We start from the raw sequence: 15,455 nt of genomic DNA, 5'->3' as shown, positions 1-15,455 counted from the left end.
CCGATAAAGAGCACTAATAAATTTAACAAAAAAATTTATAAAAAAAATTATTAAATAAAACAACTCTGGTTTTTACTTGTAACCTCTGTAGTCCTTAACCATAGACATAGTTAACTTACTTCACCATTGTTAATAAATGAAAATATAATATATAATATTGTTCCACTTGAATGTGATTATAATCCACTTGAATGTATAGGATTAAGCTTCAGTACGTGATCTTATGACTTATCTCTTCCACTTGAATGTGATTATAATCCTTTGATCCTTGAGTTTTGTGGCTGCAAATTATCTCTTGGTCACTGATCATTATCTTTATTTGTGCCATGCCTTGTCCCCTCAAGATCAACGTCCGTTGTGCTTGATCCAAAGCAAGGCAAATCAGGTTGAAGAAATATTGTAAGCCGGACAATGATTGCTCTAATTTTGCAAATCGAGTTTCAATTATTGGTTATAGAAATCCTTGTACAATCCTCTATCACCTCCATCCTTCCTTCTTGACCTCCTCAATGATGGCATCAACTCAAAAGTCTTGATGATAATGGTCAAGGGCTCCTTCATGCCTTCACTTGATTATAATACAATATTAGGGGTTTGAAACAAGCCGGGTCTAAAATTAATAGAACAATGGTATGTTTGAAAATGAAGAAACCATAGTTTTTGTTTTTGTTTATTTATTTCATCTAGAAAACATACTTGCTTGTTAAATCATTTGTGTTTTTGGTGTCTCGCAAATAAAAGCAGGTAACACTACTCAAGTACTTGTCACTTGATATTTTGATATAATGGAGTTTAATCTTAGGTTAATTATCTTTATGAGAGTATAATCTCTTTAGAGAAGATGGTTACTTGCCACATTTACAATTTTTAGGACTCAAATTTTGAAAACATACATTATTTGAAATCGATGGTCATTAGAAGTTGTGCATTTTCTATCTTTCGTTTAACTTACAGTTTACCAAAAGTTTGAATAGACGTAAAATAAAAAAAAATATATAAAAAAAAAAAAAAAAACCTATGAAATAGGTTTAGGTTTTATTTCCCTTCAAGATAGGGAGACAAGTCTAGTTTGAATGGATGATCACACGAAAAATGGACATATAGTGTTTTAGTATGTGTTTGGGAACATCTTATTTAACTTTTTGTTAAAAGTGTATTAAAATATATTTGTACTTTGAAAAAGTTAGAAAAAGTTAAGTTTAAAAAATTTGTACATAAAAGTTCAAAAACAAAAAACTAGCTTATAAGTTATACCAAAACCACACTTACTATGTAAAGAATTCTTTATTAGATTGGTTGCTTGCTTTTTGAAACCAATCATTCACCTCTTTCCCTGTATATTCCTTGTGTACTAAGGTGTCTATTTTTTATATCAATAAAACTTATTACTTATCAAAAAGGAAAAAAAAAAAAAATCTTTAACAATATAAAATAAGTAACTGTAAAAATAAATATAAAATTTATGAAGCATATCATGCATTTGTGGGTACAACACTAACCAAAAGTTCAAGACCTCTATAGTGTTGAAACTCTAAGATGGATGTGTTTTATGGATTTTCAAGGCACATACAAAACTGTTTTAAGCTAACACGGCCACCTTCATATTATTCATGTTCTTGTTTTTTCTTTTTCTTTTTTTGATAACTCTTGCTCTTTTAACATCCAATAGAACTAGGCTTTCCATGTAATTATCCAAATAGAAACAATCTGTATCGATTTGAAGATTCCATATTTTTCTTTGATTGTATGGTTCGTATAAAGACAAGTCGCTTTTGCAAGATGGATATCTACCTGGAAAAATTACAAGAACTTCACCATTTTTCTTGAAACCTATCACCCTTCCCGATCTCTCTTTCTTGAAACCTATCACCCTTTCCAAATTTTCACTAAGATCAATAACGTATAGCTTAGTCCAAGATTCTACAACTCCATACTCTTTCATCACCCACACATCATGCTTTTTTGCATGAACCAGTGGACCCACTCTTCCGTATAGAGCAAGTAATCCGTTAAGCATCGCAATATTTTTTCCCATTATTGACGAATAAAATTGATTATTTTGATGATTTTCTATTTCTAAAACCTTAGGCACAGGCACTTCATAAAAAACAGTCTCATCACCCAAATTGAAAGACATAATCAAATTGTACCTGGGGTTTTGCATCCTCCTAACAAGCCAGTGCAATGCCCCGTTCATAAAAACCGAGGCAGTATCTTGTCGAAGAATAAAAGGAGCACTTGGTGAGAAAGTCAAAAGGCGACATTCACCATTATTAAAACTATAAATCTCAGCCATAAGAGTAGTATCCTCGACCCCCTCCGGACGCCTAATTCTCACCACTTTGTACTCGTTAGTTGGGGCGTGATATCCAAAGCCATGGCAACAAGTATATAGTGTATGATGGAGATCTGGAAGTTTCACGTATCTATTAATAGAAGGGTTCCAAAGAATAAAGTTTCCACTATCTGCAACCAGACAAATTAGTCCATTGACTGAACCGACTATTTTGAAGTTGGCATATCTATCCTCATATGGAGGGTGGAACTCAGTGAAATCTGATGAGTCTATGGCTGGATTGCTATGCAAACTAAAACATAGATTTCCGCGGCATCCATGTTCAAATAGAAAATAGGGTGATGGGCGTTGGTTGCTGCGAGCGAGGTGAGCGGTGGCAAAGCGAGAGTTAGAGATGAGAGAGTACCATGTCTTGCAAACGGACCTGAATCTCAGCAATGACTTCGCCGGTAGTCTTACAAGAATTTCTTCAATTACCTCTACTGGCAAATAGTTTGACATGTTTTTTCCTTTCTTTCTCTGCGTTTGAGAATATGAGAGACGCCGCATTTTTTTTTTTTTTTTTGTGGAGAAGACGAGAGATGCTGCATGTTAATTAGGGTTAGTGTTGTGTTACAGTTTATATATGTGTAATAAGTCGGCTTAGCAAGAGTAGGACGTATTCTTTGGGTCTACAAAGTAAAACCCGCCTCAAACTTATCATTTGTATTGGGCTAAAAGTACTTTAGCTCACAGTCTTAGTTTCTATAGCCTATACAAAACCCATTTAATTATTTTGGGCTGGACCAAATTCACCATAACCAAACCCACTTAAGAAAACCCGAACCACAAACTGTGCAAAGTGAAAACCTCACATCAATTTGAACTCCTAGGCCTAGTTTCTTTTTGTATACTGTTTTCTCTTTTCTTTATTAAGATATTTCTATCATTGACGTCAAAAAAAAAAAAAAAAAACCTCACATCAATCAACAGCTAGCGCTATAGCCTTGAGAAGCTGCAATGGTGGAAGAAATTGAACGTGACTGTAATCCTTTGTTCATTGAGTTTGGTGGCTGTACATTATATCTTGGTCACTGATCATTATCTTTATTTGTAACACGCCCCGGGCCCTCAAGATCAACGTCCGTTTATATAGCTTGATCCAATTCCAAATCAAGGCAAACCGGGTTGAAGAAATATTGTAAGCCTGACAATGATGTCTCTAATTTTGCAAATCGAGTTTCAATTACTGGTTATAGAAATCCTTGTACAATCCACTATCCCCTCCATCCTTCTTAACCTACTCAATGATGGCATCAACTCAAAAATCTTGATGACAATGGTCAAGGGCTCCTTCATTCTCCTTCATGCCTTCCCTTTTTTGTGTGGGTGGGTGGGTGGTTAGACAAGCTAGGTCTAAAATTAATAGAACAATGGTATGTTTGAAAATGGAGAAACCATAGCTTTTGTTTTTGTTTATTTAATTTATAAAACGCACTTGCAGGTTAAATCATTTGCGCCTATGGTGTCTCGCAAATAAAAGCAGGTAATATTTGGATTTTGTAATAGCTTGTCATTTACTTTTTGTTATGAATGTGGTGCTAGTAGCTCTACTTGAGTAGTCGTCACTAGATATCTATCTATACTATATATATAAGATGATTCCCCTTTTTTAAGAGATTTTTATGTGGTTCAAAAATACCCTTATTATGAATGGTAACTTCATTTTAAAATAAGGTTATAAATGTTAAATAACAAATTTCATTTTGAATTAAAAAAAAAAAGATTCCTAAAATTTAGAATTTTTTTCCTTTCACCTTCAAAAAAGAAATTATAATTATTACTTATCTCTAAAGTTTATCCTTTTTATTTGTTTGAAAAAAAAATATTTTTAAATTATAATAGATGTAAATTATTAATCTTCACTCAAAAAAATAAAAATGCTTCTGAGCACGCGTGTGAGCGCGTGCTCAAAAGTTAGTTTTGATATAATAGAGTTTAATCTTAGGTAAACTATTTTTATGAGAGTATAGTCTCTTTAGAGAAGATGGTCACTTGGCACAACCACAATTTTTAGGGCTCAAATTTTGAAAATATACATGATTTTCCTCCTTGAGGATCCGTGTTTTGAAAACTAATTACTTGGTAAATTGTAATTTGGAGTAGCTTCATTATTTGAAATTGATGGTCATCAAAAGCTGTGCATTTTCTATCTTCCATTTAATTTACGGGTGTGCCAAAAGTTTGAATAGATGTAGAAAAAAAAAATTTATATGGAATAGGTTTAGGTTTTATTTCCCTTCGAGATAGGTAGATAGGTCTAGTTTGAACAGATGACCACATGGAAAATGGAAATATAGTGTTTCAGTGTGTGTTTAGGAACATCTTATTTAATTTTTTGTTGAAAGTGAGCTAAAATATACTTCCATTTTGAAAAAGTGAAAAAATGTAAATAAAAACTAGGTTTTAAAAAACTGTACATAACAACCAAAAAAAAAAAAAAAATAGCTTATAAGCTATACCCAAACCATATTTACTGTGTAAAGAGTCCTTCAACAATATAATATAATTAACTATAAAATTAAAATTTATGAAGCAAATCATACATTTGTGGGTACAAAATTGACCAAAAGTTCATGACCTTCATAGTGTTGTAACTTTAAAATTGATGTCTTTTATGGATTTTCAAGGCACATACATGACTAGTAAAAAGTATCTCTACCTTCATATTCTTTTTGTTCTTAGACTCCGTCGAATAGAACTTGGCTTTTCACGTAATTATCCAAAAAGAAACAATTTGACGCACCATTGATTTGAAGATCTCATATTTTTCTTCGACTATATGGTTCATACAAATACAAGTCTCTCCCATGTCTATCTAGCATAGTTACTAGAACTTCACAATTTTTCTTGAAACCTATCACCATTCCGAATCTTTCACCAATATCAATAACTTATAGCTTAGTCCAAAATTCCACAACTCCATACTCTTTCATCACCTACACATCATGCTGTTTCGCCAGCCAAAAACAATAGCAACCAAAAAGTAGTGATTGATGGAATATAAAGTGGTACACAAAAAGTGGTACAAAAGATTTTGACTCATTATTAAAAGAGTAAACATTAGCCATAATAGTAACTTCCTGCAAACATGTAATTCTCACAACTTTGTACTCATTAGTTGGGGTGCGATATCCAAAGTCATGGCACGGATTGCAATAAATATGGCCCCGTTTGATAACGATGTTTAAACAACTTATTGGCGGCTCCAGAAATTTTGTTTAGGAGGTTCATTAAAATTTTTTAATAAAAAGAAAACTTAAATATATCAAGTTATTGACAAAAAATATAATAATAATACATGAAGTTTTATAATTTTATTCTATAAGTTTTCAAATTTTGAATACTACATGATAGTTCATTTTGAGTATCTATTGCTAATGTGAGTAGATATCAACCAATGATCATTTTATTTTGTTAAATCTATCTAACATTTTTATCTTTATAAAGTTGTTATTATCTATCTTACTTTGTTTTTATAAAAATATTTTAGACTAAATGACTAATCTCAACTCATTGGCTCCGTATTAATTATTATTGTACACAATCATACTAATTTATACATAAAATTATACATTATGTGTCTACTAATCAAATGCTTGAACAATCACTAACTTTACAATTTTTTTCTTGAATTTTACTAACTTGATAACAAAAAGTTATTATAACATGATAACAATACACACACATATAAGAAAACCCTCTTTATTTCCTAATTATTAAATTATATAAAGTTATATTATATTTATATTGTACATTGTTTAAACAACTTATTGGCGGCTCCAGAAATTTTGTTTAGGAGGTTCATTAAAATTTTTTAATAAAAAGAAAACTTAAATATATCAAGTTATTGACAAAAAATATAATAATAATACATGAAGTTTTATAATTTTATTCTATTAGTTTTCAAATTTTGAATACTACATGATAGTTCATTTTGAGTATCTATTGCTAATGTGAGTAGATATCAACCAATGATCATTTTATTTTGTTAAATCTATCTAACATTTTTATCTTTATAAAGTTGTTATTATCTATCTTACTTTGTTTTTATAAAAATATTTTAGACTAAATGACTAATCTCAACTCATTGGCTCCGTATTAATTATTATTGTACACAATCATACTAATTTATACATAAAATTATACATTATGTGTCTACTTAACTAATCAAATGCTTGAACAATCACTAACTTTACAATTTTTTTCTTGAATTTTACTAACTTGATAACAAAAAGTTATTATAACATGATAACAATACACACACATATAAGAAAACCCTCTTTATTTCCTAATTATTAAATTATATAAAGTTATATTATATTTATATTGTACATACAAACATCCACACACATCATAATTTATACAAATAACATTAAACAAAATGTAATATACATAATCAATATTAGATACACTCATGCACATATAATATAAACTTATAAAAAAAAATATTACACTTCCAATTCACAAACACTTTATAGCGCTATCCTTGCTTATTTCTACACACTTTTTCCATACACACATATTTTCACAAAATTTAAACAATGTTACTACAAATCTCCTACCAAACGGGGCTTATATGTTGGAAGATGGAGCTTTGGATATTGCAACAATCTATTAATAGAGGGGTTCCAAAGAATAAAATTTCCACTATCAACTAGACAAATTAGTCCACTGACTGAACTACAGCCTTGGACCTTATTGTCATAAGGGGGATGGAACTCAATGAAAATCTGTTGAGTCTATGGCTGGATTGCTATGAAAAGTTAACGTTGTTTCTAGCCTTAATGACGGCCAAATAGAAAATGGGATGATGTGCAGTGGTTGTTGCAAGTGAGGTGAGCGATGGCAAAGCAAGAGCTAGAGATGAGAGAATACCATGTCTTGCAAACGAACCTGAATCTCAACAATGACTTCGTCGGTAGTCTTACAAGAATTTCTTCAATTACCTCTAGGGGCAAATAGTTTGACATGTTTTTTCCTTTGTTTCTCTACATTTGAGAATATGAGAGATGCTGCATATTTCTTTTTCTTTTTGGGAGAAGATGAGAGATGGTGCATATTAGGGTTAGTTTACATAGGGTCCGTTTGGGATCCCGATCCGTTTATTTTACTGAAACTGAAAACTTTTTGCTGAAGTAATAGTACAATGAGACCCATAAATAATACCAAAAAGTACAGTGAGACTCATAAATAATATAAAAAATAAGCTAAATAGTAAAATAAATTAGTAAAAATAATTTTTGCCAAACGGACACATAGTCAGCTTAGCAAGAGTAGCATGTAATGTTTGAGTCTACAAAGTAAAACCCACCTCAAACTCTTCTCATTTATTCTTCTAAAAAAAAAAACTCTTATCATTGATATTTAGCTAAAACTTTTAGTGGTGGTATAGCTTACCTTAAAGTCTTAGGGCTCGTTTGGTAAGAGATTTTTAGTAACGTTGTTTAAATTTTGTAAAAATACATGTAAGTAAAAAAGTATATGAAAATACATATTGAGGTATTTAAACAACAGTTGTTATTGAACAACGTTACCAAACGTGGCTTTAGTTTCTATAGCCCATAAAAAGACCCATTTAATTATTTTAGGCAGGGCCAAATACACCATTACCAATACCCACCCAAGAAAACCCGAACTAGTCTATTAACCACAAACTCTGCAAAGTAAAAAACCACACAACAATCAACTGCTAATGCTATAGCCTTGAGAAGCTGCAATGGTGGAAGAAATTGAAGAGGAGGTAGCCCAACTCGCACGGTCCTAAGGCCGTTATATAAGGAAGAGGGTCTCAAAAACAAAGATAGTCCACAACAACGATAGCAACAAAGTAACATCACTAGTGACTAGTGAGCTTTTCTTGAAGAACGAATCTTTTGTTATTCATGTTCTCATACTATTGATTTCAAAGCAAAATCAATTGTAAAAATCGGGTAACATGTATATAATTCATGAATCAAATAATCCTCGTGAAGAAATTGTAGATTGAATTCTAGAACCAGAAGCTGGTGTAGTTCTCTCCCAAAGATTTGTCACACACTTAAGTATGAAACTTTCAGCCTAAGTAATCCCGAAGTATCTTCCATGACATGTCAAAGCAATGTCTCATGGTCTAATTTATTGCGAAATTAAAATAATCTCAAGCCCAGTATTTTTTTTTTTTTTTTTTAATATCCAAAGTCCAATTTTCTAATAACAATTTCCATAAATAATTTTAACAACATACTATGATAACTGGTTCAATTGGTTTATTTTTCTTAAAAAATAAGTATAATTGTTACCTTCTCGTCCGAAACATTTTCTCAACAAACAGACAGAAGAAAATAAGGAATCTTAATAATAAGCATGGATAATGCCCAAATCAACAATGCAATTGGGTTCTAATATAAAAGCAGTACCGATAAATTAAGAGCACTAATAAATTTAATTAACAAAAAAATTTATAAATATAATTAGTAAATAAAACAACTCTGGTTTTTACTTGTAACATCTGTAGTCCTTAACCATAGACATGGTTAACTTACTTCACCATTGTAAGTAAATGAAGATATAATATATAATAGAATATTGTTCAACCGTACATACCCAAAGGTACGAAACTATTTTGTATATTTATACGTCAACGTGAATTTCAAATTACAACAGAACAATTATTGTACAGATTGTAGAATTTAAATTCAAAAAAGAAAAAGAAAAAAGAAGATCAACAGAAATAATGTATAGGAGCTTTAGAACGTGATCTTATCTCTTCCACTTGAATGTGATTATAAATCCTTTGTTCATTGAGTTTGGTGGCTGCACATTATCTCTTGGTCACTGATCATTATCTTTATTTGTACCATGCCTTGGCCCCTCAAGATCAACGTCCGTTGTGCTTGATCCAAAGCAAGGCAAATCAGGTTGAAGAAATATTGTAAGCCGGACAATGATTTCTCTAATTTTGCAAATCGAGTTTCAATTATAGGTTATAGAAATCCTTGTACAATCCCCTATCCCCTCCATCCTTCTTGGCCTCCTCAATGATGGCATCAACACAAAAGTCTTGATGATAATGGTCAAGGGCTCCTTCATGCCTTCCCTTGATTATAATACATTAGGGGTTTGAAACAAGCCGGGTCTAAAATTAATAGAACAATGGTATGTTTGAAAATGAAGAAACCATAGTTTTTGTTTATTTTTTATTTGTTTAATTTAGAAAACATACTTGCTTGTTAAATCATTTGCCTTTTTGGTGTCTCGCAAATAAAAGCAGGTAATATTTGGATTTTGTAATAGCTTGTCATTTAAGTTTTATCGTGAAAATGTTGTGCCAAAAACACTACTCAGGTACTTATCACTTGATATTTTGATATTATGGACTTTAATCATAGGTTAATTATCTTTATGAGAGTATAATCTCATTAGAGAAGTTGGTTACTTGGCACAAGCACAATTTTTAGGACTCAGATTTTGAAAATATACATGATTTTCCATGTTAAGGATCATGGTTTTGTAAACAAATTACTTGGTAAATTGTAATTTGGAGTAAATTCATTCTTTGAAATCGATGGTCATTAGATGTTGTGCATTTTTTACCTTTCGTTTAACTTACGGTTTACCAAAAGTTTGAATAGACGTTAAAAAAAAAAAAAAAAATCCTATGAAATAGGTTTAGGTTTTATTTCCCTTCAAAATGGATGATCATAGAAAAAATGGACATATAGTGCTTTAGTGTGTGTTTGGGAACTTCTTATTTAACTTTTTGTTGAAAGTATTTTAAAGTATACTTATATTATGAAAAAGTTAGAAAAAGTAAGTATAAATTACTTTTAAGAAACAAGTAAAAGTTAGGTTTTAAAAAGCTATATATAAAAGTTAAAAAACAAAAAACTAGCTTATAAATTGTACCAAAACCACATTTACTGTGTAAAGAATTCTTTATTGGATTGGCTGGTTGATTTATATTTTCTCAACAAACAGACAAAAGAAAATAAAGAATCTTAATAATAGGCATGGGTAATGCCCAAACCAACAATGCAATTGGGTTCAAATATAAAAGCAGTACCAATAAAGAGCACTATTAAATTTAACAAAAAAAATTATTAAATAAAACAACTCTGGTTTTTACTTGTAACCTCTGTAGTCCTTAACCATAGACATAGTTAACTTACTTCCCCATTGTAAATAAATGAAGATATAATATATAATAGAATATTGTTCAACCGTACGTACCAAAAGGTACGAAGCTATTTTGTATATTTATACGTCAACGTGAATTTCAAATTGCGGAGTACAGTTATTGACTTATTGTACAGATTGTAGAATTTAAATTCAAAAAAAAAAAAAAAAAAAAATCAACAGAGATAATGTATAGGATTTAGCTTCAGTACGTGATCTTATCTCTTCCACTTGAATGTGATTATAATCCTTTGTTCCTTGAGTTTGGTGGCTGCACATTATCTCTTGGTCACTGATCATTATCTTTATTCGTACCATGCCTCGGCCCCTCATGATCAACGTCCGTTGTGCTTGATCCAAAGCAAGGCAAATCAGGTTGAAGAAATATTGTAAGCCGGACAATGATTTCTCTAATTTTGCAAATCGAGTTTCAGTTATTGGTTATAGAAATCCTTGTACAATTCCCTATCCCCTCCATCCTTCTTGGCCTCCTCAATGATGGCATCAACTCAAAAGTCTTGATGATAATGGTCAAGGGCTCCTTCATGTCTTCCCTTGATTATAATACATTAGGGGTTTGAAACAAGCTGAGTCTAAAATTAATAGAACACTGGCATGTTTGAAAATGAAGAAACCATAGTTTTTGTTTATTTATTTAATTTAGAAAACATGCTTGCTTGTTAAATCATTTGTGTTTTTGGTGTCTTGCAAATAAAAGCAGGTCATATTTGGGTTTGTAATAGTTTGTCATTTATGTTTTGTCGTGAAAATATTGTGCCAATAACACTACTCAAGTACTTGTCACTTGATATTTTGATATAATGGACTTTAATCTTAGATTAATTATCTTTATGAGAGTATAATCTCTTTAGAGAAGATGGTTACTTGGCACATTCACAATTTTTAGGACTCAAATTTTGAAAACATACATTATTTGAAATCAATGGTCATCAGAAGTTGTGCATTTTTTATCTTTCGTTTACCTTACGGATTACCAAAAGTTTGAATAGATAAAAAAAATAAAAAAAAAATAAAAAAATTCCTATGAAATAGGTTTAGGTTTTATTCCCCTTCAAGATAGGAGACATGTCTAGTCTGAATGGATGATCACACGGAAAATGGACATATAGTGCTTTAATGTGTGTTTGCGAATATTTTATTTAACTTTTTGTTTAAAGTGTGTAAAAATATACTTGTACTTTGAAAATGTTAGGTTTTAAAAAATTGTACATAAAAATTCAAAAGCAAAAAACTAGCTTATATGTTGTACCAAAACCACACTTACCGTGTAAAGAATTCTTTATTGGATTGGTTGGTTGCTTTATGAAACTAATAAAACTTATTACTTATTAAAAAGAAAAAAAAAATCTTTAACGATATAAAATAAGTAATTGTAAAAATAAAAATAAAATTGATGAAGCATATCATGCATTTGTGGGTACAACACTTACCAAAAGTTCAAGACCTCTATAGTGTTGAAACTCTAAGATGGATGTGTTTTATGGATTTTTAAGGCAGATACAAAACTGTTTTAAGGTGTCCCGGCCACCGTCATATTCTTCTTGTTCTTGTTTTTTCTTTATCTTTTTTCGATAACTCTTGCTCTTTTAATTCCATCCAATAGAACTAGGCTTTCCACGTAATTATCCAAATAGAAACAACTTCTATAATTGATTTGAAGATTCCATATTTTTCTTTGATTGTATGGTTCGTATAAAGACAAGTCACTTTTGCAAGATAGATATCTATCTGGAAAAGTTATAAGAACTTCACAATTTTTCTTGAAACCTATCACCCTTCCCAATCTTTCACTAAGATCAATAACGTATAGCTTAGTCCAAGATTCCACAACTCCATACTCTATCATCACCCACACATCATACTTTTTTGCCAGATTGCGGTGTGGACCCGCCCCTCCGTATACAGCAAGTAATCCGTTAAGCATCGCAATGTTTTTTCCCATTATTTCTATTTCTAAAACCTTAGGCACAGGCACTTCATGAAAAACAGTCTCACCACCCAAATTGAAAGACATAATCAAATTGTACATGAGATTTTGCTGCTGCTCAACAAGCCAATGCAATGCCCCATTCATAAAANAGTTTGGTGGCTGCACATTATCTCTTGGTCACTGATCATTATCTTTATTCGTACCATGCCTCGGCCCCTCATGATCAACGTCCGTTGTGCTTGATCCAAAGCAAGGCAAATCAGGTTGAAGAAATATTGTAAGCCGGACAATGATTTCTCTAATTTTGTAAATCGAGTTTCAGTTATTGGTTATAGAAATCCTTGTACAATTCCCTATCCCCTCCATCCTTCTTGGCCTCCTCAATGATGGCATCAACTCAAAAGTCTTGATGATAATGGTCAAGGGCTCCTTCATGCCTTCCTTTGATTATAATACATTAGGGGTTTGAAACAAGCTGGGTCTAAAATTAATAGAACACTGGCATGTTTGAAAATGAAGAAACCATAGTTTTTGTTTATTTATTTAATTTAGAAAACATGCTTGCTTGTTAAATCATTTGTGTTTTTGGTGTCTTGCAAATAAAAGCAGGCCATATTTGGGTTTGTAATAGTTTGTCATTTATGTTTTGTCGTGAAAATATTGTGCCAATAACACTACTCAAGTACTTGTCACTTGATATTTTGATATAATGGACTTTAATCTTAGATTAATTATCTTTATGAGAGTATAATCTCTTTAGAGAAGATGGTTACTTGGTACATTCACAATTTTTAGGACTCAAATTTTGAAAACATACATTATTTGAAACCGATGGTCATCAGAAGTTGTGCATTTTTTCATCTTTCATTTAACTTACAGATTACCAAAAGTTTGAGTAGATAAAAAAAAAAAAAAAAAAAAAAATCCCATGGAAAATGGACATATAGTGCTTTAATGTGTGTTTGCGAAAATTTTATTTAACTTTTTGTTTAAAGTGTGTAAAAATATACTTGTACTTTGAAAATGTTAGGTTTTAAAAATTTGTACATAAAAATTCAAAAGCAAAAAACTAGCTTATATGTTGTACCAAAACCACACTTACCGTGTAAAGAATTCTTTATTGGATTGGTTGGTTGCTTTATGAAACTAATAAAATTTATTACTTATTAAAAAGAAAAAAAAAATCTTTAACGATATAAAATAAGTAATTGTAAAAATAAAAATAAAATTGATGAAGCATATCGTGAATTTGTGGGTACAACACTTACCAAAAGTTCAAGACCTCTATAGTGTTGAAACTCTAAGATGGATGTGTTTTATGGATTTTTAAGGCAGATACAAAACTGTTTTAAGGTGTCCTGGCCACCGTCATATTCTTCTTGTTCTTGTTTTTTCTTTATCTTTTTTCGATAACTCTTGCTTTTTTAATTCCATCCAATAGAACTAGGCTTTCCACGTAATTATCCAAATAGAAACAACTTCTATCATTGATTTGAAGATTCCATATTTTTCTTTGATTGTATGGCTCGTATAAAGACAAGTCACTTTTGCAAGATAGATATCTATCTGGAAAAGTTATAAGAACTTCACCATTTTTCTTGAAACCTATCACCCTTCCCAATCTTTCACTAAGATCAATAACGTATAGCTTAGTCCAAGATTCCACAACTCCGTACTCTATCATCACCCACACATCATACTTTTTTGCCAGATTGCAGTGTGGACCCGCCCCTCCGTATACAGCAAGTAATCCGTTAAGCATCGCAATGTTTTTTCCCATTATTTCTATTTCTAAAACCTTAGGCACAGGCACTTCATGAAAAACAGTCTCACCACCCAAATTGAAAGACATAATCAAATTGTACATGAGATTTTGCTGCTGCTCAACAAGCCAATGCAATGCCCCATTCATAAAAACAGAGGCAGTATTTCCATATCGAAGATAAAAAGGAGCACTTGGTGAGAAAGTCAAAAGGCGATATTCACCATTATTAAAACTATAAATCTCGGCCACAAGAGTATCCTTGCCCTCCTCCGGATGCGTAATTCTCACCACTTTGTACTCGTTAGTTGGGGCGTGATATCCAAAGCCATGGCAACAAGTATATAGTGTACGATGGAGATCTGGAAGTTTCACGTATCTATTAATAGAAGGGTTCCAAAGAATAAAATTTCTACCATCTGCAATCAGACAAATTAGTCCATTGACTGAACCGACTATTTCCAATTTGGCATAGCGATCCTCATATGGAGGGTGGAACTCAGTGAAATCTGATGAGTCTATGGCTGGATTGCTATGCAAACTAAAACGTAGATCTCCGCGGCCCCCACGTTCAAATAGAAAATAGGGTGATGGGCGTTGTTTGCTGCGAGCGAGGTGAGCGGTGGCAAAGCGAGAGTTAGAGATGAGAGAGTACCATGTCTTGCAAACGGACCTGAATCGCATCAATGACTTCGCCGGTTGCCTTACAAGAATTTCTTCAATTACCTCTACTGGCAAATAGTTTGACATGTTTTTTCCTTTGTTTCTCTGCGTCTGAGAATGTGAGAGACACTGATTTTTTTTTTTTTGGGAGAAGACGAGAGATGCTGCATATTAATTAGGGTTAGTGTTGTGTTACAGTTTATATATATGTGTAATATGTCGGCTTAGCAAGAGTAGCACGTAATCTTTGGGTCTACAAAGTAAAACTCGCCTCAAACTTATCATTTATATTGGGCTAAAAGTACTTTAGCTCATAGTCTTAGTTTCTATAGCAGATACAAAACCCATTTAATTATTTTGGGCTGGACCAAATTCACCATAACCAAACCCACTTAAGAAAACCCGAACCACAAACTCTGCAAAGTAAAAACCTCAGATCAACCAACAGCTAGCGGCTAGCGCTATAGCCTTGAGAAGCTGCAATGGTGGAAGAAATTGAATCTGACTGTAATCCTTTGTTCACTGAGTTTGGTGGCTGTACATTACCTCTTGGTCACTGATCATTATCTTTATTTGTAACACGGCCC

At 31.9% G+C, this 15,455-nt stretch overlaps 2 protein-coding genes across 2 annotated transcripts; both read right to left on the bottom strand.

Moving 5' to 3' along the window:
• Positions 1-444: 444 nt before the first annotated feature.
• LOC136063801 (F-box protein At3g07870-like) lies at positions 445-2,797 on the bottom strand. The gene is made up of 2 exons (XM_065764708.1): positions 1,792-2,797; positions 445-563 (listed from the first exon to the last, which is right to left on the bottom strand). Exons 1-2 carry the CDS (start codon positions 2,795-2,797, stop codon positions 445-447), a joined length of 1,125 nt encoding a protein of 374 aa, XP_065620780.1.
• Positions 2,798-13,839: 11,042 nt separating this feature from the next.
• Positions 13,840-14,955, bottom strand: LOC136063800 (F-box/kelch-repeat protein At3g23880-like). Its single transcript, XM_065764707.1, has one exon. It carries the CDS (start codon positions 14,953-14,955, stop codon positions 13,840-13,842), a length of 1,116 nt encoding a protein of 371 aa, XP_065620779.1.
• Between the last annotated feature and the right edge of the window lie 500 nt (positions 14,956-15,455).

Source organism: Quercus suber, unplaced genomic scaffold (genome assembly GCF_002906115.3).
Source record: "Quercus suber isolate HL8 unplaced genomic scaffold, Cork oak 2.0 scaffold_579, whole genome shotgun sequence".
NCBI classification, from domain to species: Eukaryota; Viridiplantae; Streptophyta; class Magnoliopsida; order Fagales; family Fagaceae; genus Quercus; species Quercus suber.
This window is presented reverse-complemented; position numbering and strand designations above follow the sequence as displayed.

Coding starts and splice junctions, on each gene's coding strand:
- LOC136063800 (XM_065764707.1), bottom strand. CDS start 14,955: ATGTCAAACTATTTGCCAGTAGAGGTAATTGAAGAAATTCTTGTAAGG.
- LOC136063801 (XM_065764708.1), bottom strand. CDS start 2,797: ATGTCAAACTATTTGCCAGTAGAGGTAATTGAAGAAATTCTTGTAAGA. Junction 564..1,791: donor AGTTCTTGTAATTTTTCCAG/GTAGATATCCAT, acceptor AATCAAGTGAAG/GCATGAAGGAGCCCTTGACC.